A 21,640-nucleotide genomic window follows, 5' to 3' on the forward strand; every position below is an offset into this window, starting at 1 on the left:
AGGATGGGTGCTGGCGGCTGGCTTGGAATGATTTTCTCATAAAACCAGCTTCTGGTTTTATTGATGTTCTCAATTTCATTTATTTCTGCTCTAATCTTCATTATTTCTTTCCTTTTGCTTGCTTTGGGGTTAGTTTGCTGTTCTTTCTCTAGTTCTTCCAAGTGGACAGTTAATTCCTTGATTTTTGCCCTTTCTTCTTTTTTGATATAGGCCTTTAGGGCAATAAATTTCTCTCTTAGCACTGTCATTGCTGTGTCCCATAAGTTTTGATATGTTGTGTTTTCATTTTCATTTGCCTTGAGATATTTACTGATTTGTCTTTTAATTTCTTCCTTGACCCACTTGTTGTTTAAGAGTGTGTTGTTGAGCCTCCACATATTTGTGAATTTTCTAGCACTCGGCCTGTTATTGATTTCCAGCTTCATTCCTTTATGATCTGAGAAAGTGTTCTGTATGATTTCAATCTTTTTAAATTTATTGAGACTTGCTTTGTGACATAGCATATGGTCTATCCTTGAGAATGATCCATGAGCACTTGAGAAAAAGGTGTATCCTGCTGTTATGGGGTATAATGTTCTATAAATGTCTGTAAAGTCTAGCTCATTTATTGTATTATTAAAATTCTCTGTTTCTTTATTGATCCTCTGTCTAGATGTTCTGTCCACTGATGAGAGTGGTGAATTGAAGTCTTCAACTATTATGGTAGATGTGTCTATTTCTCTTTTCAGTGTTTGCCACATGTATTTTGGAGCATTCTGATTCACTGCATAAATATTTATGGTTGTTATGTCTTTGTGCTGAATTGTTCCTTTTATTAATACATAGCATCCTTCTTTGTCTCTTTTAACTGTTTTACATTTGAAGTCTAATTTGTTGGATATTAGTATAGCTACTCCTGCTCTTTTCTGCTTGTTATTTGCATGAAATATCTTTTCCCAACCTTTCACTTTCAATCTATGTTTATCCTTTGGGTCTAAGATGTGTTTTCTGTAGACAGCATATAGATGGGTCCTGTTTTTTAATCCATTCTGCCAGTCTAGGTCTTTTGATTGGGGAGTTTAATCCATTAACATTTAGTGTTATTACTGTATGGGTAGTACTTTCTTCTACCATTTTGCCTTTTGGATTTTATATGTCATATCTAATTTTCCTTCTTTTTACCTTTACTCATAGTCTTCCTTTCTACACTCTTCTCCACACCTTTCTCTTCTGTCTGTCTTTTCATATCTGTCTCTAGTGCTCCCTTTAGTATTTCTAGCAGAGCTGGTCTCTTGGTCACAAATTCTCTCAGTGATTTTTTTGTCTGAAAATGTTTTAATTTCTCCCTCATTTTTGAAGGACAATTTTGCTGGATATAGAATTCTTGGTTGGCAGTTTTTCTCTTTTAGTAATTTAAATATATCATCCCACTGTCTTCTTGCTTCCATGGTTTCTGCTGAGAAATCTACACATAGTCTTATTGGGCTTCCCTTTTAGGTGATGGATTGCTTTTCTCTTGCTGCTTTCAAGATTCTCTCTTTCTCTTTGACATCTGACATTCTGCTTAGTAAATGTCTTGGAGTACATCTATTTGGATCTATTCTGTTTGGGGTATGCTGCACTTCTTGGATCTGTAATTTTAAGTCTTTCATAAGAGTTGGGAAATTTTCAGTGATCATTTCCTCCATTAGTTTTTCTCCTCCTTTTTCCTTCTCTTCTCCTTCTGGGACACCTACAACACATATATTTGTGCACTTCATGTTGTCATTCAGTTCCCTGAGTCCATGCTCATATTTTTCCATTTTTTCCCCTATACATTCCATCCTCCAGTTCACTTATCCTATCTTCTGCCTCTTGAAATCTACCATTGTAGGTTTCCATTGTTTTTTTCATCTCTTCTACTGTGCCTTTCATTCCCATAAGTTCTGTGATTTGTTTTTTTAGACTTTTGGTTTCTTCTTTTTGTTCATTCCTTACCTTCATTATATCCTCCCTCAATTCATTGATTTGATTTTTGATGAGATTTTCCATGTCTGTTCTTAAATCCTGAATTAATTGTTTCAACTCCTGTATCTCATTTGAATTGTTGGTTTGTTCCTTTGACTGGGCCATATCTTCAATTTTCCTAGTATGATTTGTTATTTTTTGCTGGCACCTAGGCATTTAATTACCTTAATTAGTTTATTCTGGAGATTGCTTTACTTCTTTTACCTAGGGTTTTCTTGCTGGATGGATTTGTTGTCTGTTTTTTGACATTCAGTTCAGCTTTTTCTGGACCTCTAGCTTAGGTTTTGTTTAACAGAGAATAATTTTTCAGTTCTTGTTTTCTTGTTTCTTACCCTGCCTGTATGGTGCCTTCCCCCCACCCCACCCTTAGGAGGGTCTGCTTAGGTATTATAGACCCCAGCTGGATTTTCCCAGACCAAACTGGCTTCCTATCAGGAGGAAAGAGTCGCCTGCATCAGTTTTCCCTGAGGGTGATATCCAGCAGATTGAAAGACTTTCCTGTGAAGTCTCTGAACTCTGTTTTTCTTATCCTGCCCAATATGTGGTGCTTGTCTGCCTGCAGGTCCTACCAGCATAAGATGATGTGGTACCTTTAACTTTGGCAGATTCTCCCTGAGTTCTGGGGGGACTTGCAGCCAGTCCACCTGGTCCAGACTGGTTTACGCTGTGTGTCTGGTCACTGACGTGGTCCTGGAGCTGTTCTGTACTGTTTCTGGTTATTTAGTAGCTGTTCTGGAGGACGAACTAAATTGCGCACATTGCTAAGCTGCCATCTTAGCCACTCAGCTGGCTTGGAACTATGAGCTGCTCATAGTTCTTTATCATAGTTTCTCAGCCTCTCCCTTCCTGCTCTTCCCTGGATGCTTCCATGGCCTCCAGAGCTTCAGAATAGTTATGTCAGTCCCTGTTCTAGTTTGCTAGCTGCCAGAATGCAACACACCAGAGATGGATTGGCTTTTGATAAAAGGGAATTTATTTTGTTAGTTCTTCAGAGGAAAGGCAGCTAACTTTCAACTGAGGTTCTTTCTTATGTGGGAAGGCACAGGATGGTTTCTGCTGGCCTTTTTTCCAGGCCTCTGGGTTCCAACAACTTTCCCTGGGTAATTCCTTTCTGCATGTCCAAAGGCCTGAGCTGAGCTGCCAGTGCTGAGATGAGGTTTGCTGAGCTGCTTGGGCTGTGCTATGTTGCACTCTCTCATTTAAGCACCAGCTAATTAAGTCAGATGTCATTCATTGCAGCAGGCATGCCTCCTAGCCAACTGCAGATGTCAATCAGCAACAGATGAGGTTCACATACCATTGGCTCATGTCCACAGCAACAGAACTAGGTGCCTTCACCTGGCCAAGCTGACAACTGAATCTAATTACCACAGTCCCTATCTGTCCACTAGCTGTTTGTGGAGGAGACATGTGCCCTGGGGCTCTGTATTTCTCCTTCATCCTTGAAAGTCTACCTATGTAACTTTTAAGTAAAAAGTTTAGATAATAGTGTGATTGTCTTTGGATTTTAAATTTTGATTAGGTTCTTAAATAGGGAATGAAATTTACATATTTCTCTAATGTTCAAATATTGCCCTGATTCTATGGTTATTTGTAAATAACACAAGTAACTGTATTCTGTAAGTTAACCTAAGAAACATAAGACTGACAAGAAAACATGAGAATAAAGAATTGAGATAACCATTGTGTTTCAAAATTCAGTGTAATTTTCTGTTTTTTGTCACAAAATTGGAATTTTGTTAAGATACAATTTTTAAGTCTTGATAAATCTTAAATAGCAAAACTATCTTCTGTATTTTTCTCTTTTAATTGTATGAATAGTGACAGTGTTCTTAAGATTTTTTTAGCTGCTTATCATACTGTTCACAAGGAAAACGTTCTATTTTTCTCCCTAAGAGTCCTTCTGAAATACACATTTCATTTCTTCTCCACCTGCTGGCTAAAGAGAGCATATCTTTAAAAATTGCCTGTTTGCTAGCTGCTGGAATGCAATATACCAGAAACGGAATGGCTTTTAAAAACAGGAATTTATTAAGTTTCTAGTTACAGTTCTAAGGCCAAGAAAATGTCCCAATTAAAAGAAGTCTATAGAAATGTCCAATCAAAGGCATCCAGGGAAAGACACCTTGGTTCAAGAAGGCCAATGAAGTTCTGGGTTTCTCTCTCAAGTGGAAGGGCACATGGCAAACACAGTCAGAGTTTCTCTCTCATCTGGAAAGGCACATGGTGAACACGGTCAGGGTTCCTCTCTCATCTGGAAGGGCACATGGTGAATGTGGCGTCATCTGCTAGCTTCCTTTCCTGGCTTCCTCTTTCAGGTAGCTCCCCGGGAGACATTTTCCTTTTTCATCTCCAAAGGTTGCTGGCTGGTGAACTCTGCTTTTCATGGTTGTGTCATTCTTCTCTACTCTCTCTGAATCTCCTTCATTCTCTAAAATGTTTCCTCTTTTATAGGACTCCAGAAACTAGTCAAGACCCACCCAAATGGATGGAGACATGTCATCACCTAATCCAGTTTAACAACCAGTCTTGATTGAGTCACATCTCCAGGGAGATGATCTAATTGTAGTTTCAAGCATACAGTACTGAACAGGGATTGGAAGACATGGCTGCCTTTACAAAATGGGATTAGGATTAAAACATAGCTTTTCTAGGGTACATACATCACTTCAAACCACCACATGCCCTTTAATCCAAATTAACAAATCTTTCAAACTCATATAGCATTCCTTACTCTGTTCATGCTAATAGTTATTTGTAAGTACGAGAATAATTGTGGTTAAATTGTTCAGTTACATCAAGTTTTCAACTAAAATAATGCTCATGAATAATTTTTATTTTGAAAATAGTTTGTATTATAATAATAGGTATGGGTTATTGAGTGTTTACTGTGTATCAGGTACTGTATTAAAAACTTTACTTCTGTTATCTTATTTAATCCCGATAATCCAATAGGAAATTATCTTTATGATTTAAGTTAAGTAATTTATGCAAGATCATACAAGTAGCAGTTCAGAATTTCAAAATTTTTATAAAAATGTATTGACTTTACTAAGTTTTAACAATGATAATTCATCTTAGGACCATGTTGCTACTATAAATGTAATGAATGACTGTGAATTGTTAATAAATCTGAAATTAAGTAAAATCCATGCTTCTTTCTGTGTTCAGTGGTAGTTGTTGTTTTTGTTGTGTTTGCTTTATATCTGATCATGGTGCATTGTGCCTTTCCTAAGAGTAAACTCGTAGAGTTATGAAGCTGAAAGTGTTGTTAGAATTAATTTATAGCAGTGCTTCGTTTACAAGTGATGAAACTGAAGCCTAAAGATGTTAAGCTGTTTGTCCAAGGCTAAGCAATAAGTAGCATTGAAAACTAAGACTGAGATACATTACTGGTTTTTCAGTAGCCTTCCTTGTGAAGCTATGTGTAAGAAAACTACCATAAAAGCCCTGAGTTATTTGTGAATCTTATGTAAAACCTTGTATTTTCTCTTACTATATGTGGTAGTTAGATTCAGGTGTCAACTTAGTTAAGTGAAGGTGCCTAGTTCTATTGTTGTGAACCTGAGCCAATGTCATGTGAAGATTATCTGTTGCTGATTACATCTGCAGTTGGCTAGAAGGCATGCCTGCTGCAGTGAATGATGTTTGATTTAATTTGCTGGTGCTTAAATGAAAGAGCTCACCATAGCACAGCCCAAGCAGCTCAGCATACCTCATCTCAGCACTGGCAGCTTAGCTCAGGCCTTTGGACATGCAGAAAGGAATCACCCAGGGAAAGTTGTTGGAACCCAGAGGCCTGGAGAGAAGGCCAGCAGAGATCACCATCTGCCTTTTCATGTAAGAAAGAGCCTCAGTTGAAAGTTAGCTGCCTTTCCCCTGAAGAACTAACAAAATAAATCCCCTTTTATTAAATGCCAATCCATCTCTGGTGTGTTGCATTCTGGCAGCTAGCAAACTAGAACACTATAGAAACTGAAAAGTGAATATAATTATTGTCATGAATGATATAACCTATGCAAAGAGAACATTTTTGCTTCTCATTGTTTTCATAACACTGCAACAATATTGGGACCAATTAGGTCAATTAATGACCTAAACAGTAATCCAGTTTTGGATGAGGTGCTTTTTATGGTAGTGTACGTTTAAGCAGCAGTTACGTATGAATTTTAGTTTACTGTAACTTTTTGAGACTCAAAGTATAATGGCTTTCTGACTTTCCTATTTTATTCACAGTTTAAATGAAAATCATGACTTAGAAGTAGTGGTTTTTGTTTTGCTCCTTAAGAAAATGAAGCTTCATCTTTTTTGGCAATTCATGCATGATTTATTAAGTAGTCAATGCATTTAAGGGTTACAAAGGAAAGAAAAATCTGTAACCATCTGTTATTCTCACTGAGAGGTCTGGGTAATTTTGTGGCTATCTTTGTGCATGTTGGTTAAAAAAAAAGGATTACTCGAGTTCACAGAATAGAGTAGGAAAAGTCATGGACTATTAAGACAAACAATCAGGTTCAGTATTGGCTTAATCACTCACTATTAGATCTTAGGCTAGAAGCTCGGTCCCCCTCTCTAAAATAAGCATAATGGTAAAATCTGCTGTGTATGTTGTTAGAGTTAGAAAAAGTAAACAAATTGGAACTTGTTAGGTAATCAGTAATAGCTAACTGTTTTAATTTTTATTTTAATAATTTTGATACCAAATCTCATTTTCATTATTTCATGTATACAACCCTTTATATACCTTTCATTGAGTTTTAGTGATAGTTTCAACATGGAGCATGTAAAATAGTTTTAATTGCACCTTTTTTGCTTATTTTCATTTAGGAATTTCAAATGCCTTTGAAATGGGAATTAGAATTAAAGAAACAGAATAATGCTGCTAGAATCATTCAGCAGGCCTGGAAACGTTTTCTTGTGAGTTTATTTAACTTAGCTGCTTTATTGAGATATAATTTACATACTATAAAGTTTACCTGTTTAAAGTACACAATTCAATGGTTTTTAGTATATTTACAGAGTTGTGTAACCTCTCTTCATTTTAAAAGCAAACTTTTTGAAAATTTCAAAAAAAAAATCTAAATAATTGTTTCATTAGCTTCACAGATATTTTTGTGTTCCTGATTGGAGCCAAGCACTACTGTCAACAAAAGTTTCACTAATAGGCACATTTGGTTTCACCTCTAAAGGCTATATATCTTTTTTCTTTTTTTTAAATGTAATTATACTGAGCTATACTCACACACCGTACACTCCATCCAAAGTATACAATCATTGGTTCAAGTATCCTCACATAATTGTGCATCATCACCATGATCATTTTTAGAACATTTGTGTTACCCCAGAAAAAGAAATAAAAAGAAAAAGAAAACTCCAAACATCCTATGCCCCTTACCCCTTCCTGTTATTGATCACTAGTAATAAAACATACTAGTTTTATTAGATTTAGGTAGCAAAATCTACCCAATTTTAAAACTTATAATAGAGGAAGGTTAATTAAGACAGTGTAGTATTGACAGGGATGGATGTATATATCACTGGAACTAAGCAAAACATCCATAAGTAGATCCATACAAATACTGGCAACTGACTTTTTTTTTTTTTGCAATATAGTTATACAATCATTATCAAAGATCAGGGCTACTAGAATATAGTTCAACAACTTCAGGTATTTTCTTTTGGCTATTCTAAAACACTGGACACTAAAAAGAAATTTCTACATAATGAGTCAGTAGTCACAGTCATTTGTTAAATCCTAATTTCTCAGTTACACCTCCTCAGGGATATCTGGCCAATGACCATTTTAACAACTTCATGCTGGAAGATGGTGTTGACCTTATATGGGATAAAGAAATGAACCTGGTTGTCGTTCTTGGAGAGACTGGTACTTCTGAATTTCAGGACATATCTGGCCTCAGATCAATTTGGAGACCTTAAGTTTCTGAAAAAATGAACTTACTACTAAAAACTTTTTTTTTTTTTTACCTTTTTTTAGTGAATAATGTAACATATAAACAAAGCAAAGAAAGAGAAAAGCAGTAATTTTCAAAGCACTCTTCAGCAGTTAGTTACAGGACAGATCCCAGAGTTTCAGAGTTTGGTATGGGTTACAGTTCCACAACTTTAGGTTTTTCTTTCTAGTTGCTTCAAGACACTGGAGATTGAAAGAAATATCAATATAATGATTCAGCATTAATACTCATTTGTTAAATCCTATCTTCTCTGTTTTAACTCCTCCTTCTCCTTTGCTCTTTCTCCCAGTCTTTAGGGGTATTTAGGCTGTGCCCATTCTAACTTTTTCATGTTGGAAGGGGTTGTCAATAATATGGGGAAGGGAAATTGAACTAGCTGATGTTCTGGAGAGGCTGCTGGCCCTCTAGGTTTCAGGACTTATCTGATCCAGGGGTTTCTGGAAAGTTACCCTTGTGCATGGAACCTTGTAGGCATACCTATAGGTAGGCTAAGCTTCTCTGCTACCTACATAAGCTTCACAAAAGTTAGCCTCAAGATCAAGAGCTTGACTTAATGATTTTTTTATACATAGTGTACAATCAGTGGCTCACAATATCATCACATAGTTGTATATTTATCACCATGATAATTTTTTTGAACATTTGCACCTTTCCAGCAAAAGAAAAAATAAAAACTCACACATGCCATACCTCTTACTCCTCCCTCTCATTGACCCCTAGTATTTCATTCTACTCAATTTATTTTAACACTTGGCAGCTCCTCAGGAAGCTAAGTATAGATAAAATTGCCATATGATCCCGCAATTCCATTGCTAGGTATCTATTCAAAGGACATGAGGGCAAGGACACAAATGGACATTTGCACACCAATGTTTACAGCAGCATTATTTACAATTGCCAAGAGATGGAAACAGCCCAGATGTCCATCAACAGATAAGTGGCTAAATACGCTGTGGTATATACATATGAGGGAATATTACACAGCTGTAAGACAGAATAAATTTATGAAGCATGTAACAACATGGATGGACTGTTCCCCCTATTGTTTGTTTATTTTTTATCCATACTTTTTTACTCATCTGTCCATACAGTAAGATAAAAGGAACATCAGACACAAGGTTTTCACATTCACACAGTCATATTGCAAAAGCTATATTATTATACAATCATCTTCAAGAAACGTGGCCACTGGAACACATCTCTACAGTTTCAGGTACTTCCCTCTAGCCACTCTAATACAACATAAACTAAAAAGGGAATATGTATATAATGTGTAAGAATAACCTTGAGGGTAACCTCTCGACTCTGAAATCCTCAGCCACTTTAATTTGTCTCCTTTCTCTCTTCCCCCTTTTGGTAAAGAAGGTTTTTTCAATCCCTTCATGCTGAGCCCCAGTTCATCCCAGGCTTTGTGTCCCACATTGCTAGGGAGGTTTACGCCCCTGGGAGTACCATGCAGGGGTACCATGCAGGGGGAGGAGGACAGTGAGTTTGCTTGCCATGTTGGCTTAGAGGAAGAAACCACATCTAGCAACAAAAGAGATTCTCTTGGGGTGACTCTTAATTTTAAGTAAGCTTAGCCTATCCTTTGCAGGGATAAGTTTCATAAAGGCCACCCCCAAGATCGAGGGCTTGGCCTATTGATTTGGTTGTCCCCACTGCTTGTGAGAATATCAGGAATTCTCCAAATGGGAAAGTTGAATTTTTCCCCCTTTCTCTCCATTCTCCCAAGGGGACTTTGCAAGTACTTCTTTATTCACTGTTCTAATCACTCTTTGACTTATCAGGGCATCACACAAACCTGGACAAACCAACAAAATCTCATGCTCTATTCAAGGTTCCATGTACTTATGCTGTTCAATTAAACTGACCATATGAGTTAAATTAGGAAATGTACTAGTCAAAATATTAATTATGCACCAAATATACATTTCTCCCTTTAGTCTCAGACAGAAGTTGAAGTTTTAAAATATGAATGACCATCTATTTTCAATATCCTGCAATACTGACATTCTTTGTTCTTCCTCATGCAAAAATAATTTTTAATTTTTACATTTAGTCATTATCATTGTACACTCTAGGCATTCTTAAATTATCCCATCTCAGTCTTTATTGTCTATCTTTACTTCTGGTTTCATACCTGCCCCCAGCCCTCCTCCTTCTATCATTCTCACATTTACCTTCATTCAGTGTACTTACATTATTGTGCTACAATCAGGTAGTATTGTGCTGTCCATTTCTGAATTTTTACAGTCAGTCCTGTTGCACAATCTATATCCCTTCAGCACCAATTACCCAATCTCTACCCTATTTCTATCTCCTGATAACATGTGTTCTAAACTGAAATTCTCCAAGTTGACTCATTAATGTTAGTTCATATCATTGAGACCATACAATATTTGTCCTTTTGTTTCTGGCTAACTTCACTCAGCATAATTTCTTCAAGATCCATCCATGTTGTTACATGCTTCATAAATTTATTCTGTCTTACAGCTGTGTAATATTCCCTCATATGTATATACCACAGCGTATTTAGCCACTTATCTGTTGATGGACATCTGGGCTGTTTCCATCTCTTGGCAATTGTAAATGATGCTGCTGTAAACATTGGTGTGCAAATGTCCATTTGTGTCCTTGCCCTCATGTCCTTTGAATAGATACCTAGCAATGGAATTGCGGGATCATATGGCAATTTTATCTATACTTAGCTTCCTGAGGAGCTGCCAAACTGCTTTCCACAGTGGTTGTACCATTTTACATTTTCACCAACAGTGGATAAGTGTGCCTCATTCTCCACATCCTCTCCAGCACTTATCGTTTTCTACCCTATTGATTTGGGTGTCCCTAATGTTTGATACCTTCTCAGGATTCCCTGATGGTAAAGTTTAATAGTTCCATATTTTTTCTCCCATCCCTCAAGGGACTTTGCCAATACTTTTTGATTATCTGCTTAATATATTCTAGGATATATCCAGGCATTACAGTAAGCTATATGGATAAAAGGCCTTCATTCTTACAATGGGTTCCCTATGTTTCAAAACATTATGTGCTACAAATAGATTAGGTTCAGACAGAATAAGCCTTTTTTTCTTTGGTCTCAAAGTGTATGTGCAGTTCTAAAATACAGCAATGTCTTCCTTACCCCTGAGTTCTGAATTACCTTAATCCCAACCTGATCAGCTTTGTTCTTATCTCTAAATACCAGATTATAGATATATAAAACAGCCTTTCAAAAATCCAGAAGTATTAATTACTACTCTGGACTAAATATGTCCGCTGTAAGAGTTTACAATCTCTGCCCCTATTTTCTTATAAGCGTTTACTAAAGGACACCATACAATAATTGTTCTTTCATTTCTGGCTTATTTTGCCTCCCCAAATGTCCCACAGATTCATTCACATGGTTGCATGCCTCATGGCTTCTTTCTTTTTTATAGCAGCATAATATTCGATCATATGTATACACCATTGTTCACTAATCTATTCCTCAGTCAGTACATCTTTCAGCCACCTGCATTCATTAGGCATCATGTATAATGCCCAAAGTCCACAGCTAACAAAAACTTTTATAGTGACTTAAATAGAGCCCAGGCCATTCCCTAGGGGTTTCAGAAATATTGTTGGTTGGGGCACGGCATACTGTGGTAGTTTGAAATATCTGGCTAAAGCTAGCATAAAAGTAACCTCTAGAATCACCTCTCAACTTTACTTGAAATCTCTTATAAAGGCTATATTTCTTAACTTGATCATCAAATTTACAACCAAATGTTAGGGATACATTTAAACATTATTAAACACTGATTGAGTTATTCTTGAGGAGCTCAAAGTTTAATAACTGCACTATATCTAGATTAATGTAGTAGTTACTTATCCTCCTCTTATAGAGGAAGCACTGGTGTCATGATGTAAAGTATATGCCAAGTTGATTTCCCTGATTGGGTGAGAGTCAAGAGCTAAAATGACTTCTCTTCTTTCTCCGAGAGCATCAAGACTCTGCCTGTGCCTGTTAATTTTGTGTGAAGTGGTATGGCTCTGTTTTTAATACCCAAGACCATCTTTGTATCACAAAGTGAAATCTTGTAAAATAGCTTCCATTATTTGTCTCTTCTGCTTCTACCAAAGCCATAAAACCTATAGTGGGGCATACCTCTATTGGTTTCCAACACTAAAATAAATATTCTTTAAAAATGTTTTCTATGAGCATATTTGTCATCTGGGCTTAAGCTTTTCTGTCATCACAGACTTCTTTTCTCCCACATCCAACCAGCCACATACTTTTGAATGCCCACTTAATTTTTGGCACTCTGGTAAGCATCTTACTCTATATCTCTGTACTTAAGGAGCTTCATTAGAGAAACCATATATATGAACAGATAAGCAAATGTGTGTTTGTGTGTACCTGTGTTTATATTTTAACAAGATGGAAGACTGAGCACACATTTTTATTTTTTGTCCCTCCAGAACCCCACTGAAAAGGTTGACCCATAATAGAGAGAAGGGGGTTAATGAACAGATAATTTTTATCTCGTTTCTGGAAGACCAAAACCAACTGGAAGCATCCTATTTAATAAAACTCTGTAGAAACTTGCCTAGACACACTTAAGGGGACTACAGTGAGGAAACTGGTTTGCCATTGGATTCCCAAAGAGGCTGTGAATTGGGAGTCATCAATTTAAAAGGACTGTTGAAAGTCTGTGTATGCCATTTCCAGAATCAGGTCTGCAGGTGAATGGATATTTACTATTAGGCAAAAATACCATGAAGGCTTATCTCCATAAAAAACAAAATAAAATGATTTGAGAAAGCTGGTTCTTCTCTTTGGGTTTGGCAACCCATAGTGAAACCTTCTTTTAATATTTGAGGGGTACCTCACTTAATTTTTGGCTGCCTTACCACACTGCCTTAAAGAAAGCCCACTAATTCATTTATTCCACCCACATACAAAAACTTCCAAGCAGTTTTTCTAATCATAAGTGAGAGTACAAGGAAACCAGGCTGACTTAAACAACAGCACTGGGCAACTGGACAAACAAAGATTGTCTGACATTTAAGGAAAACCAGTAAATAGGTGGTTAGAAGCTCTGACAAAACACAAGAGCAAAATGTGAGTCACAGTCCAAATATAAAGCAAACTAAAATTGGTTCAAGATGCAGAGAATACATTTGATCTTGATTCTAAATACTTCCTACTTCAGGTAGCCCAGAGGGTGACTTCTGTAAAAGCAAGTTAGCATATTACTTGGCCCCATAAATAGGTGAATTATTGGCATAGTGATAGTATATAAATTCCGTTAATTAGTGTTTAATAAAAAGCAGCAGTCTTTTCCCCATCCCACTTTTCTGCATTCTCATGCCCCAGCAGTAACAACTTCTGTTTTTTGTTTTTGATCTTCTACTGTATATATCATATATCTAAATAATATGCTTGTACAAGTATATATATATATATATATATTTATTTATTTATTTATTTATTTATTTATTAACGGAAAGAAAAAAAAGAAATTAACACAATATTTAGAAATCATACCATTCTACATATGCACTCAGTAATTCTTAACATCATCACATAGATGCATGATCATCATTTCTTAGTACATTTGCATCGGTTTAGAGGAACTAGCAACACAACAGAAAAAGATATAAAATGTTAATATAGAGAAAAGAAATAAAAGTAGTAATAATAGTAGAAAAAAACAAACAAACAAACAAAAAACCCCCCAAAAAACCCCTATAGCTCAGATGCAGCTTCATTCAGTGTTTTAACATGATTACTTTACAATTAGGTATCAACTTTAGAAGTGATCTGTTGACTTTCTGTTAAAATAGTTGAGAACTTAGTTTATTTATCCTCTATAACCTTGCCCACCTCTTCTCCCAATATCATAATGTCACTAGTTTTTTGCTTAAAGAATAGTTAAATCTTTATTTTTTTATTGTGGCAACATATGTATAACACAAAATTTCCCTTCTTAACCATTCTGAAGTGTATATTTCAATGTAATCAACTTTCTGTCTCTGTTGATTTGTTTATTTTAGATATTTTATGTAAGTAGAATCGTACGATATTTGTCCTTCTGTGTCTGGCTTAATTCACTGAACATATTGGTTGGTTCCAAGGTCCATCCATGTTGTGGCTTGTATCAGAACTTCATTTCTTTTTATGGCTGATAAATATTCCATTGTATATTTATATACCACATTTTGTTTGTTCTCTGTCGATGTTTCTACCTTTTGGCTATTGTGAATAATGCTGCTCTGAACATTGATGAACACATATCTGTTCAAGTTCCTGTTTTCAGTTCTTTTAGATATATAACTAGAAGTGGAATTTTCAGGTATATGGTAAGTCCATCAAGCTTACATAGGAGCATTTGATATATAATGAGGATATAAATACCCCTACTCTTTCCTACACTTCTCCTCTCTTCATGTCCCCAGGTTCTGTCACCTGTACATTTAATGTTACTCCAAGACTCTACTTAGAGGAGTTCTTCATAAATACTGAACACAAGTCTTTTATTGAATATATTTATTGCAAATGTCTTCTAGGCTATAGCTGTTCTCATTTCTCTCTTAATGGTGTCTTTTAATAAAGAGAAGTCTTTAATTTTACTTTTCCTTTATGATTAGTACTTTCTGTGACCTGTTTAAGAGATCTTTGTCTAACCCAAAGTCAGAAGATATTTCCTTTTTTTTTTAATAATTTTTTTATCATCACATAGTTGTATATTCATCATCATGATCATTTCTTAGAACTTTTGCATCAATTCAGAAAAGGAAATAAAAAGAAAACAGAAAAAAATTCATACATACCAGACCCCTTACCCCTCCCTTTCATTGATCACTAGCATTTCAATCTACTAAATGTATTTTAACATTTGTTCCCCCTATTATTTATTTATTTTTAATCCATATGTTTTACTCATCTGTCCATAAGGTAGATAAAAGGAGCATAAGACACAAGGTTTTCACAACCACACAGTCACATTGCAAAAGCTATATCATTATTCAATCATCTTCAAGAAACATGGCTACTGGAACACAGCTCTGCATTTTCAGGCAGTTCCCTCCAGCCTCTCTGTCACACCCTAACTAAAAAGGTGATTATCTAATGCATAAGAATAACCTCCAAGATAACCTCTCGACTCTGTTTGGAATCTCTCAGCCATTGACACTTTGTTTTCTCTCATTTCTCTCTTCCCCCTTTCAGTCAAGAAGGTTTTCTCAATCCCTTGGGGCTGAGTCCCAGCTCATTCTAGGATTTCTGTCCCATGTTGCCAGGAAAGTCCACATCCCTGGGAGTCATGTCCCACGTAGATAAGGAGAGGGCAGTGAGTTTGCTTGTTGTGTTGGTTGAGAGAGAGAGGCCACATCTGAGCAACAAAAGAAATTCTCTTAGGAGTGATTCTTAGGCCTAATTTTAAGTAGGCTTAGCCTATCCTTTATGGGGTTAAGTTTCATAAGAACAAACCCCAAGATTGGGGGCTCAGACTATTGCTTTGGTTGTCCCCACTGCTTGTGAGAATATCAAGAATCCTCCACTTGGAAAAGTTGAATTTTCCCCCTTTCTCACCAATCCCCCAAGGGGACTTTGCAAATATTTTTTTATTCACTGTTCAAATCCTTTTGGGATTTATTGAGGCATCACTCTGGACACACCTACTAAATCTCATGCCCTACTCAAGGTTCCATGTACTTGTGGTGTTCAAATATATTAGGAAATGCACTAGTCAAAATATAAATTTTGTACCAAACAAACATTTTTTTGCTTTAGTCTCACACATAAGTTAAAGATTTAAAATATTAATTACCATCTATTTTCAACACCCTGCATTATTGACATTCCTTTGTTGTTCCTCATGCAAAAATATTTTTAAATTTGTACATTTAGTCACTATCATTATGCACTCTAGGCATTCCTAGATTATACCATCTCAGTCTTCATCATGTATCTTTTTTTCTTATTTCATTGGCGCTCCCAGGCCTCCTCCCTCTATCATTCTCAGATTCAGCTTCATTCAGTGTTCTAACATTATTGTATTACAGTTAGGTAGTATTGTGCTATCTGTTTCTGAATTTTTGCAGTCAGTCCCATTGCACAATCTGTATCCTTTCAGTTCTGGTTACCCAATATCTACCCTATTTCTATCTCCTGATGACCTCTGTTCTTAACTGAAGCTCTCCAAGCTCATTCATTAATGTTAGTTCAGATCAGTGAGACCATATGGTATTTGTCCTTTTGTTTCTGGCTAATCTCATACAGCATAATGTCCTCAAGGTCCATCCATGTCGTTACATACTTCATAACTTTATTCTGTCTTACAGCTGCATAGTATGCCACCATATGTATATACTACAGCCTGTTTAGCCACTCATTTGCTGATGGACATATGGGCTATTTCCATCTCTTCACAATTATAAATAATGCTGCTACAAACATTGGTGTGCAAATATCCATTTGTGTCTTTGCCCTCATGTCCTCCGAGTAGATACCTAGCAATGGTATTGCCGAGTCATATGGCAATTCTATACTTAGCTTCCTGAGGAACCGCCAAACTGTCTTCCACAGCAGTTGTACCATTTGACATTCCCACCAGCAGTGGATAAGTGTGCTTCTTTCAACACATCCTCTCCAACTCTTGTCATTTTCTGTTTTATTGATAATGGCCATTCTGGTAGGTGTGAGATGATATCTCATTGTGGTTTTAATTTACATTTCCCTAGTAGCCAGGGAAGCTGAGTGTCTTTTCATGTGCCTTTTGGCCATTTGTATTTCCTCTTCTGAGAAGTGTAATGTTCAAGTCTTTTGCCAATTTTGTAATTGGGTTGTCTGTCTTTTTGTTGTTAAGTTGAACAATGTCTTTAGATATTCTGGATACTAGACCCTTATCTGATATATCATTTCCAAATATTGTATCCCTTGTGTAGGCTCTCTTTTTACATTCTTGACGAAGTTTTTTGATGCATAAAAGTGTTTAATTTTGAGGAGTTCCCATTTCTTTCTTCGGTGCTCGTGCTTTGGGTGAAAGGTCTAGGAAACTGGATCCTATCATGAGATTTATAAGATATTTCCCTACATTTTCTTCTAACGGTATTATGGTCTTAGATCTAATGTTTAGGTCTTTGATCCATTTTGAGTTAATTTTTGTATAAGGTGTGAGTTATGGACCCTGTTTCATTCTTTTGCATGTGGATATCGAGTTTTCTAGGCACCATTGATTGAAGAGACTGTTCTGTCCCAGGTGTGTTGGCTTGACAGCCTTATCAAAGATCAATAGTCCCACTGGGTCAGTATATCTATCTTTATGCCAGTACCATGCCGCTTTGACCATGGTAGCTTCGTAATACACCTTAAGGTCAGGTAGTATGGGACCTCTTACTTCATTTTTCTTTCTCAGGATACTTTTAGGTATTTGGGGCACCCTGCCCTTCCGATAAATTTAGTTATTGGTTTTTCTATTTCTGAAAAGTAAGTTTTTGGGATTTTAATTGGGATTGCATTGAATCTGTAAATCAATTTAGGTAGAATTGACATCTTAACTATATTTAGTCTTCCAATCCATGAACACGGTATGCCCTTCCATTTATTTAGGTCTTCTGTGATTTCTTTTAACAGTTTCTTGTAGTTTTCTCTGTGTAGGTCTTTTGTCTCTTTAGTTAAATTTGTTCCTAAATATTTTATTCTTTTGGTTGCAATTGTAAATGAAATCTTTTTCTTGATCTCCCCCTCAGATTGTTCATTACTAGTGTATAGAAACACTACAGATTTTTGAGTGTTGATCTTGTAATCTGCCACTTTGCTGTACTCATTTATTAGGTCTAATAGTTTTGCTGTGGGTTTTGGGGGGTTTTTGACATATAGTATCACATCATCTGCAAACAGTGATAGTTTTACTTTTTCCTTTCCAATTTTGATGCCTTGTATTTCTTTTTCTTACCTAATTGCTCTGGCTAGAACTTTCAAAACAATGTTGAATAACAGTGGTGATAGTGGACATCCTTGTCTTGTTCCTGATCTTAGGGGGAAAGTTTTCAGTTTTTCCCCATTGAGGATGATGTTAGCTGTGGGTTTTTCATATATTCCCTTTATCATGTTGAGGAAGTTCCCTTCTATTCCTATCCTTTGAAGTGTTTTCAACAGGAAAGGATGTTGAATTTTGTCAAATGCCTTTTCTGCATCAATTGAGATGATCATGTGGTTTTTCTGCTTTGATTTGTTGATATGGTGTATTACATTAATTGATTTTCCTATGTTGAACCATCCTTGCATACCTGGATTGAATCCTACTTGGTTGGTGTATAATTCTTTTTATGTGCCACTGGATTCGATTTGCAAAAATTTTGTTGAGAATTTTTGCATCTATATTCATTAGAGAGATTGGTCTGTAGTTTTCTTTTTTTGTAATATCTTCATCTGGCTTTGTTATGAGGGTGGTGTTGGCTTCATAGAATGAGTTAGATAGCTTTCCATCCTCTTCAATTTTTTTGAAGAGGTTGAGCAGGATTGGTAGTAGTTGTTTCTTGAATGATTGGTAGAATTCACATGTGAAGTCATCTTGTCCTGGACTTTTCTTTTTGGGGAGCTTCTTAATGACTTATTCAATTTCTTTACTTGTGATTTGTTTGAAGTCATCTGTTTCTTCTGCAGTCCATGTTGGTTGTCATGCCTTTCTAGGAAGTTATCCATTTCATCTACATTGCTGAGTTTATTAGCATAAACTTGTTCATAGTATCCTCTCATTACCTCCTTTATTTCTGTGGGGTCAGTGGTTATTTCCATTTCTGATTTTACTTATTTGTTTCCTCTCTCCTCTTCTTTTTGTCAACCTCACTAAGGATCCATCAGTCTTATTGATTTTCTCATAGAACCAACTTCTGGTTTTGTTGATTTTCTCATTCTCAACATCATTTATTTCTGCTCTAATCTTCATTATTTCTTTCCTTTTACTTGCTTTGGGGTTAGTTTATTGTACTTTCTCTAGTTCTTTCAAGTGAACAGTTAATTCCTTGCTTTTTGCTCTTTCTTCTTTTTTGATATTGGCATTTAGGGCAATAAATTTCCTTCTTAGCACTGCCTTTGCTGCATCCCATAAGTTTTGATATGTTGTGTTTTCATTTTCATTTGCCTTGAGATATTTACTGATTTGTCTTGACCCACTGGTTGTTTAAGATTGTGTTGTTGAGCTCCCATATATTAGTGAATTTTCTGGCCCTCTGCCTATTATTGATTTCCAACTTCATTCCTTTATGATCTGAGAAAGTGTTTTGTATGATTTCAGTCTTTTTAAATTTGTTGAGACTTACTTTGTGACCCAGCATTTATCTATCCTTGAGAATGATCCATGAGCACTTGAGAAAAAGGTATATCCTGCTGTTGTGGGGTGTGATGTTCTATAAACGTCTGTTAAATCTAGCTCATTTATTGTATTATTCAAATTCTCTATTTCTTTATTGATCCTCTGTCTAGATGTTCTGTCCATTGATGAGAGTGGGAAATTGAAGTCTCCAACTATTATGGTAGATGTTTCTGTTTCTCTTTTCAGTGTTTGCTGCATGTATTTTGGAGCATTCTGGTTCGGTGCATAAATGTTTATACTTGTTATGTCTTCATGCTGAATTGTTCCTTTTATTAATACATTGTATCCTTCTTTGTCTCTTTTAACTGTTTTACATTTGAAGTCTAATTTGTTGGATATTAGAATAGCTACTCCTGCTCTTTTCTGATTGTTGTTTGCATAGAATATCTTTCCCAACCTTTCACTTTCAACCTGTGTTTATCTTTGGGTCTAAGATGTGTTTCCTGTAGACAATATATAGATGGGTCCTGTTTTTTGATCCATTCTGCCAGTCTGTGTCTTTTGATTGAGGAGTTTAATCCATTAAAATTTAGTATTATTACTGTATGGGCAGTACTTTCTTCTAACATTTTGCTTTATGAGTTTTATAAAACTAGTGACCTCAGCTTTTACTGGAGGTTCAGCTGACCTGGGTGCCTATTTTTAGTTGTCAGAATTTGTTAATTAATTCCACAATTGGAGTTTTGTTGTGCTCAAATCCTGTTGTTGGTAAACTCTCTTTCCTTTCCCCTCTTGGAAGTATCCTGGGGGGGAGGAGCGCCAGCTGCTGTGGCTTGGAGTACTCATGGTTCTGGGTGGGCTCACAGCTGGTCCAGCCTTGTGTACGCTATGTGTCTGGTCACTGACATGGCCCCAGCAGTTGTCCTGGCTATTTACTAGCTGCTCTGGAGGACAAACTAAATCCCACTCCTCACTAAGCCACCATCTTGGCCCCCTCTCAATTTTTAAATAAATTAAATTTTAATTTATTTTCACTAAAAAAGTTAATTGCTTTAACTTTTACATTTAGATCCATTATTCAATTTTATTTAATTTTTGTGTATTTTAAGTGGTCTGGACCAGGTTCACTTTTTTCCCTATAGATATGCAACTAATTAACTATCTTTTCCTGGAGAGGCCATCTTTTCCATAATAAATTGCAGTTATGCCTTTGTTTAAATCATATAAAAATATGTGGGAAGGTCTGTTTCTGTACTCTCTATCCTGCTCTCTTAGTCTATTGGTCTGTAAGTGGCCCAACACCACATTGTCTTAATAACTGTAACTTTATGGTACATCTGGATATATGGTAGTGTAGTCCTCTAAATTTTTTTATTTTTCAAAATTGTCATGGCTATTCTAGGACTTTTGCATTTCCACATAAATATATTAGAATCACAATATCACTTTGCATAAAAATTTCTGTTGAGGTTATCATTGGGATTGCATTGAATTAATTGATCAATTTAGGGGGAATTTACTATAGTGAGTCTTTGTGAACATAATGTATTTCTCTATTGTCTTAGTTTCCTGACAACTATGACAAATACTACACATAATGAGTTAGCTTAACAACTCAGGAATTTATGGGCCTATGGTTTCAGAGGCTAGAAGCTTTACTTCCTCCCCATTTTGGTAGCATCTGTCTGTCTGACAATCCTTGGGTTCCTTCGCTTTCCCATCTACACGGTGATGTTCTTGATCTTACAGGTTCTGTTGACTTTCACCCTCTGATTTCTCCCTGTGGCTTTTTTTCTCTTTATCTGAAAGTCTTCTGCTTATAAAGAACTCCAGTAATCTGAATTAAGGTCCAAACTCACAAAGTTGGGCCACACCTTAACGAAAAATTACTTCTTAAAAAGATCCTATTTACAATAAGTTCACAATCACAAGAATGTAGATTTAAGATTAAGAACATGTCTAAATTTGGGGTACATAACTCAAGCCACATCTGTTTGTTTAGGTGTTCTTAATTTCTATACAAAATGTTTTATAGTTTGCAGTTTAGAAGTCTTGCACATTTTTCATTTGATTTATTTCTAGGGATTTGATGTTTTTTTTTGTTTTTTTTAACATGGGCAGTATTCTAGTTTGCTAGCTGCCAGAATGCAACATACCAGAAATGGAATGGGGTACTTTGCTATGTAGCAATAGATAACTAGAGCAGCTAATTAGATTCTATCTTAAGTTAGTACTTTTTACCCTTCTCAAAACAATGGAAGAATCTCATAATGGGTTAATTCCATTTATCTCTTTTCCTCTTTTGTGCTGTTGCTGGCAAATATTTTACTTACCCATTTGTTTTAATACAGCAAGAAATTATTGTTCTTGTTTTAAACAGTT

At 36.0% G+C, this 21,640-nt stretch overlaps 1 protein-coding gene across 10 annotated transcripts in view; it reads left to right on the plus strand.

Moving 5' to 3' along the window:
* C8H11orf65 (chromosome 8 C11orf65 homolog) overlaps positions 1–21,640 on the plus strand; it is a 239,768-nt gene that overhangs the window by 16,071 nt on the left and 202,057 nt on the right. For all 10 annotated transcript variants that reach the window (XR_013156584.1, XM_077113064.1, XM_077113066.1 and 7 more), the window contains one exon: positions 6,814–6,903. Coding sequence is in view for 9 of the 10 variants with exons in the window: in XM_077113064.1 (XP_076969179.1) it covers positions 6,823–6,903 (81 nt within the window). In the remaining variant the exon portion in view is untranslated. The remainder of the gene's footprint in view (positions 1–6,813; positions 6,904–21,640) is intronic.

This window comes from Tamandua tetradactyla, chromosome 8 (assembly GCF_023851605.1).
Source record: "Tamandua tetradactyla isolate mTamTet1 chromosome 8, mTamTet1.pri, whole genome shotgun sequence".
Classification (NCBI taxonomy): Eukaryota; Metazoa; Chordata; class Mammalia; order Pilosa; family Myrmecophagidae; genus Tamandua; species Tamandua tetradactyla.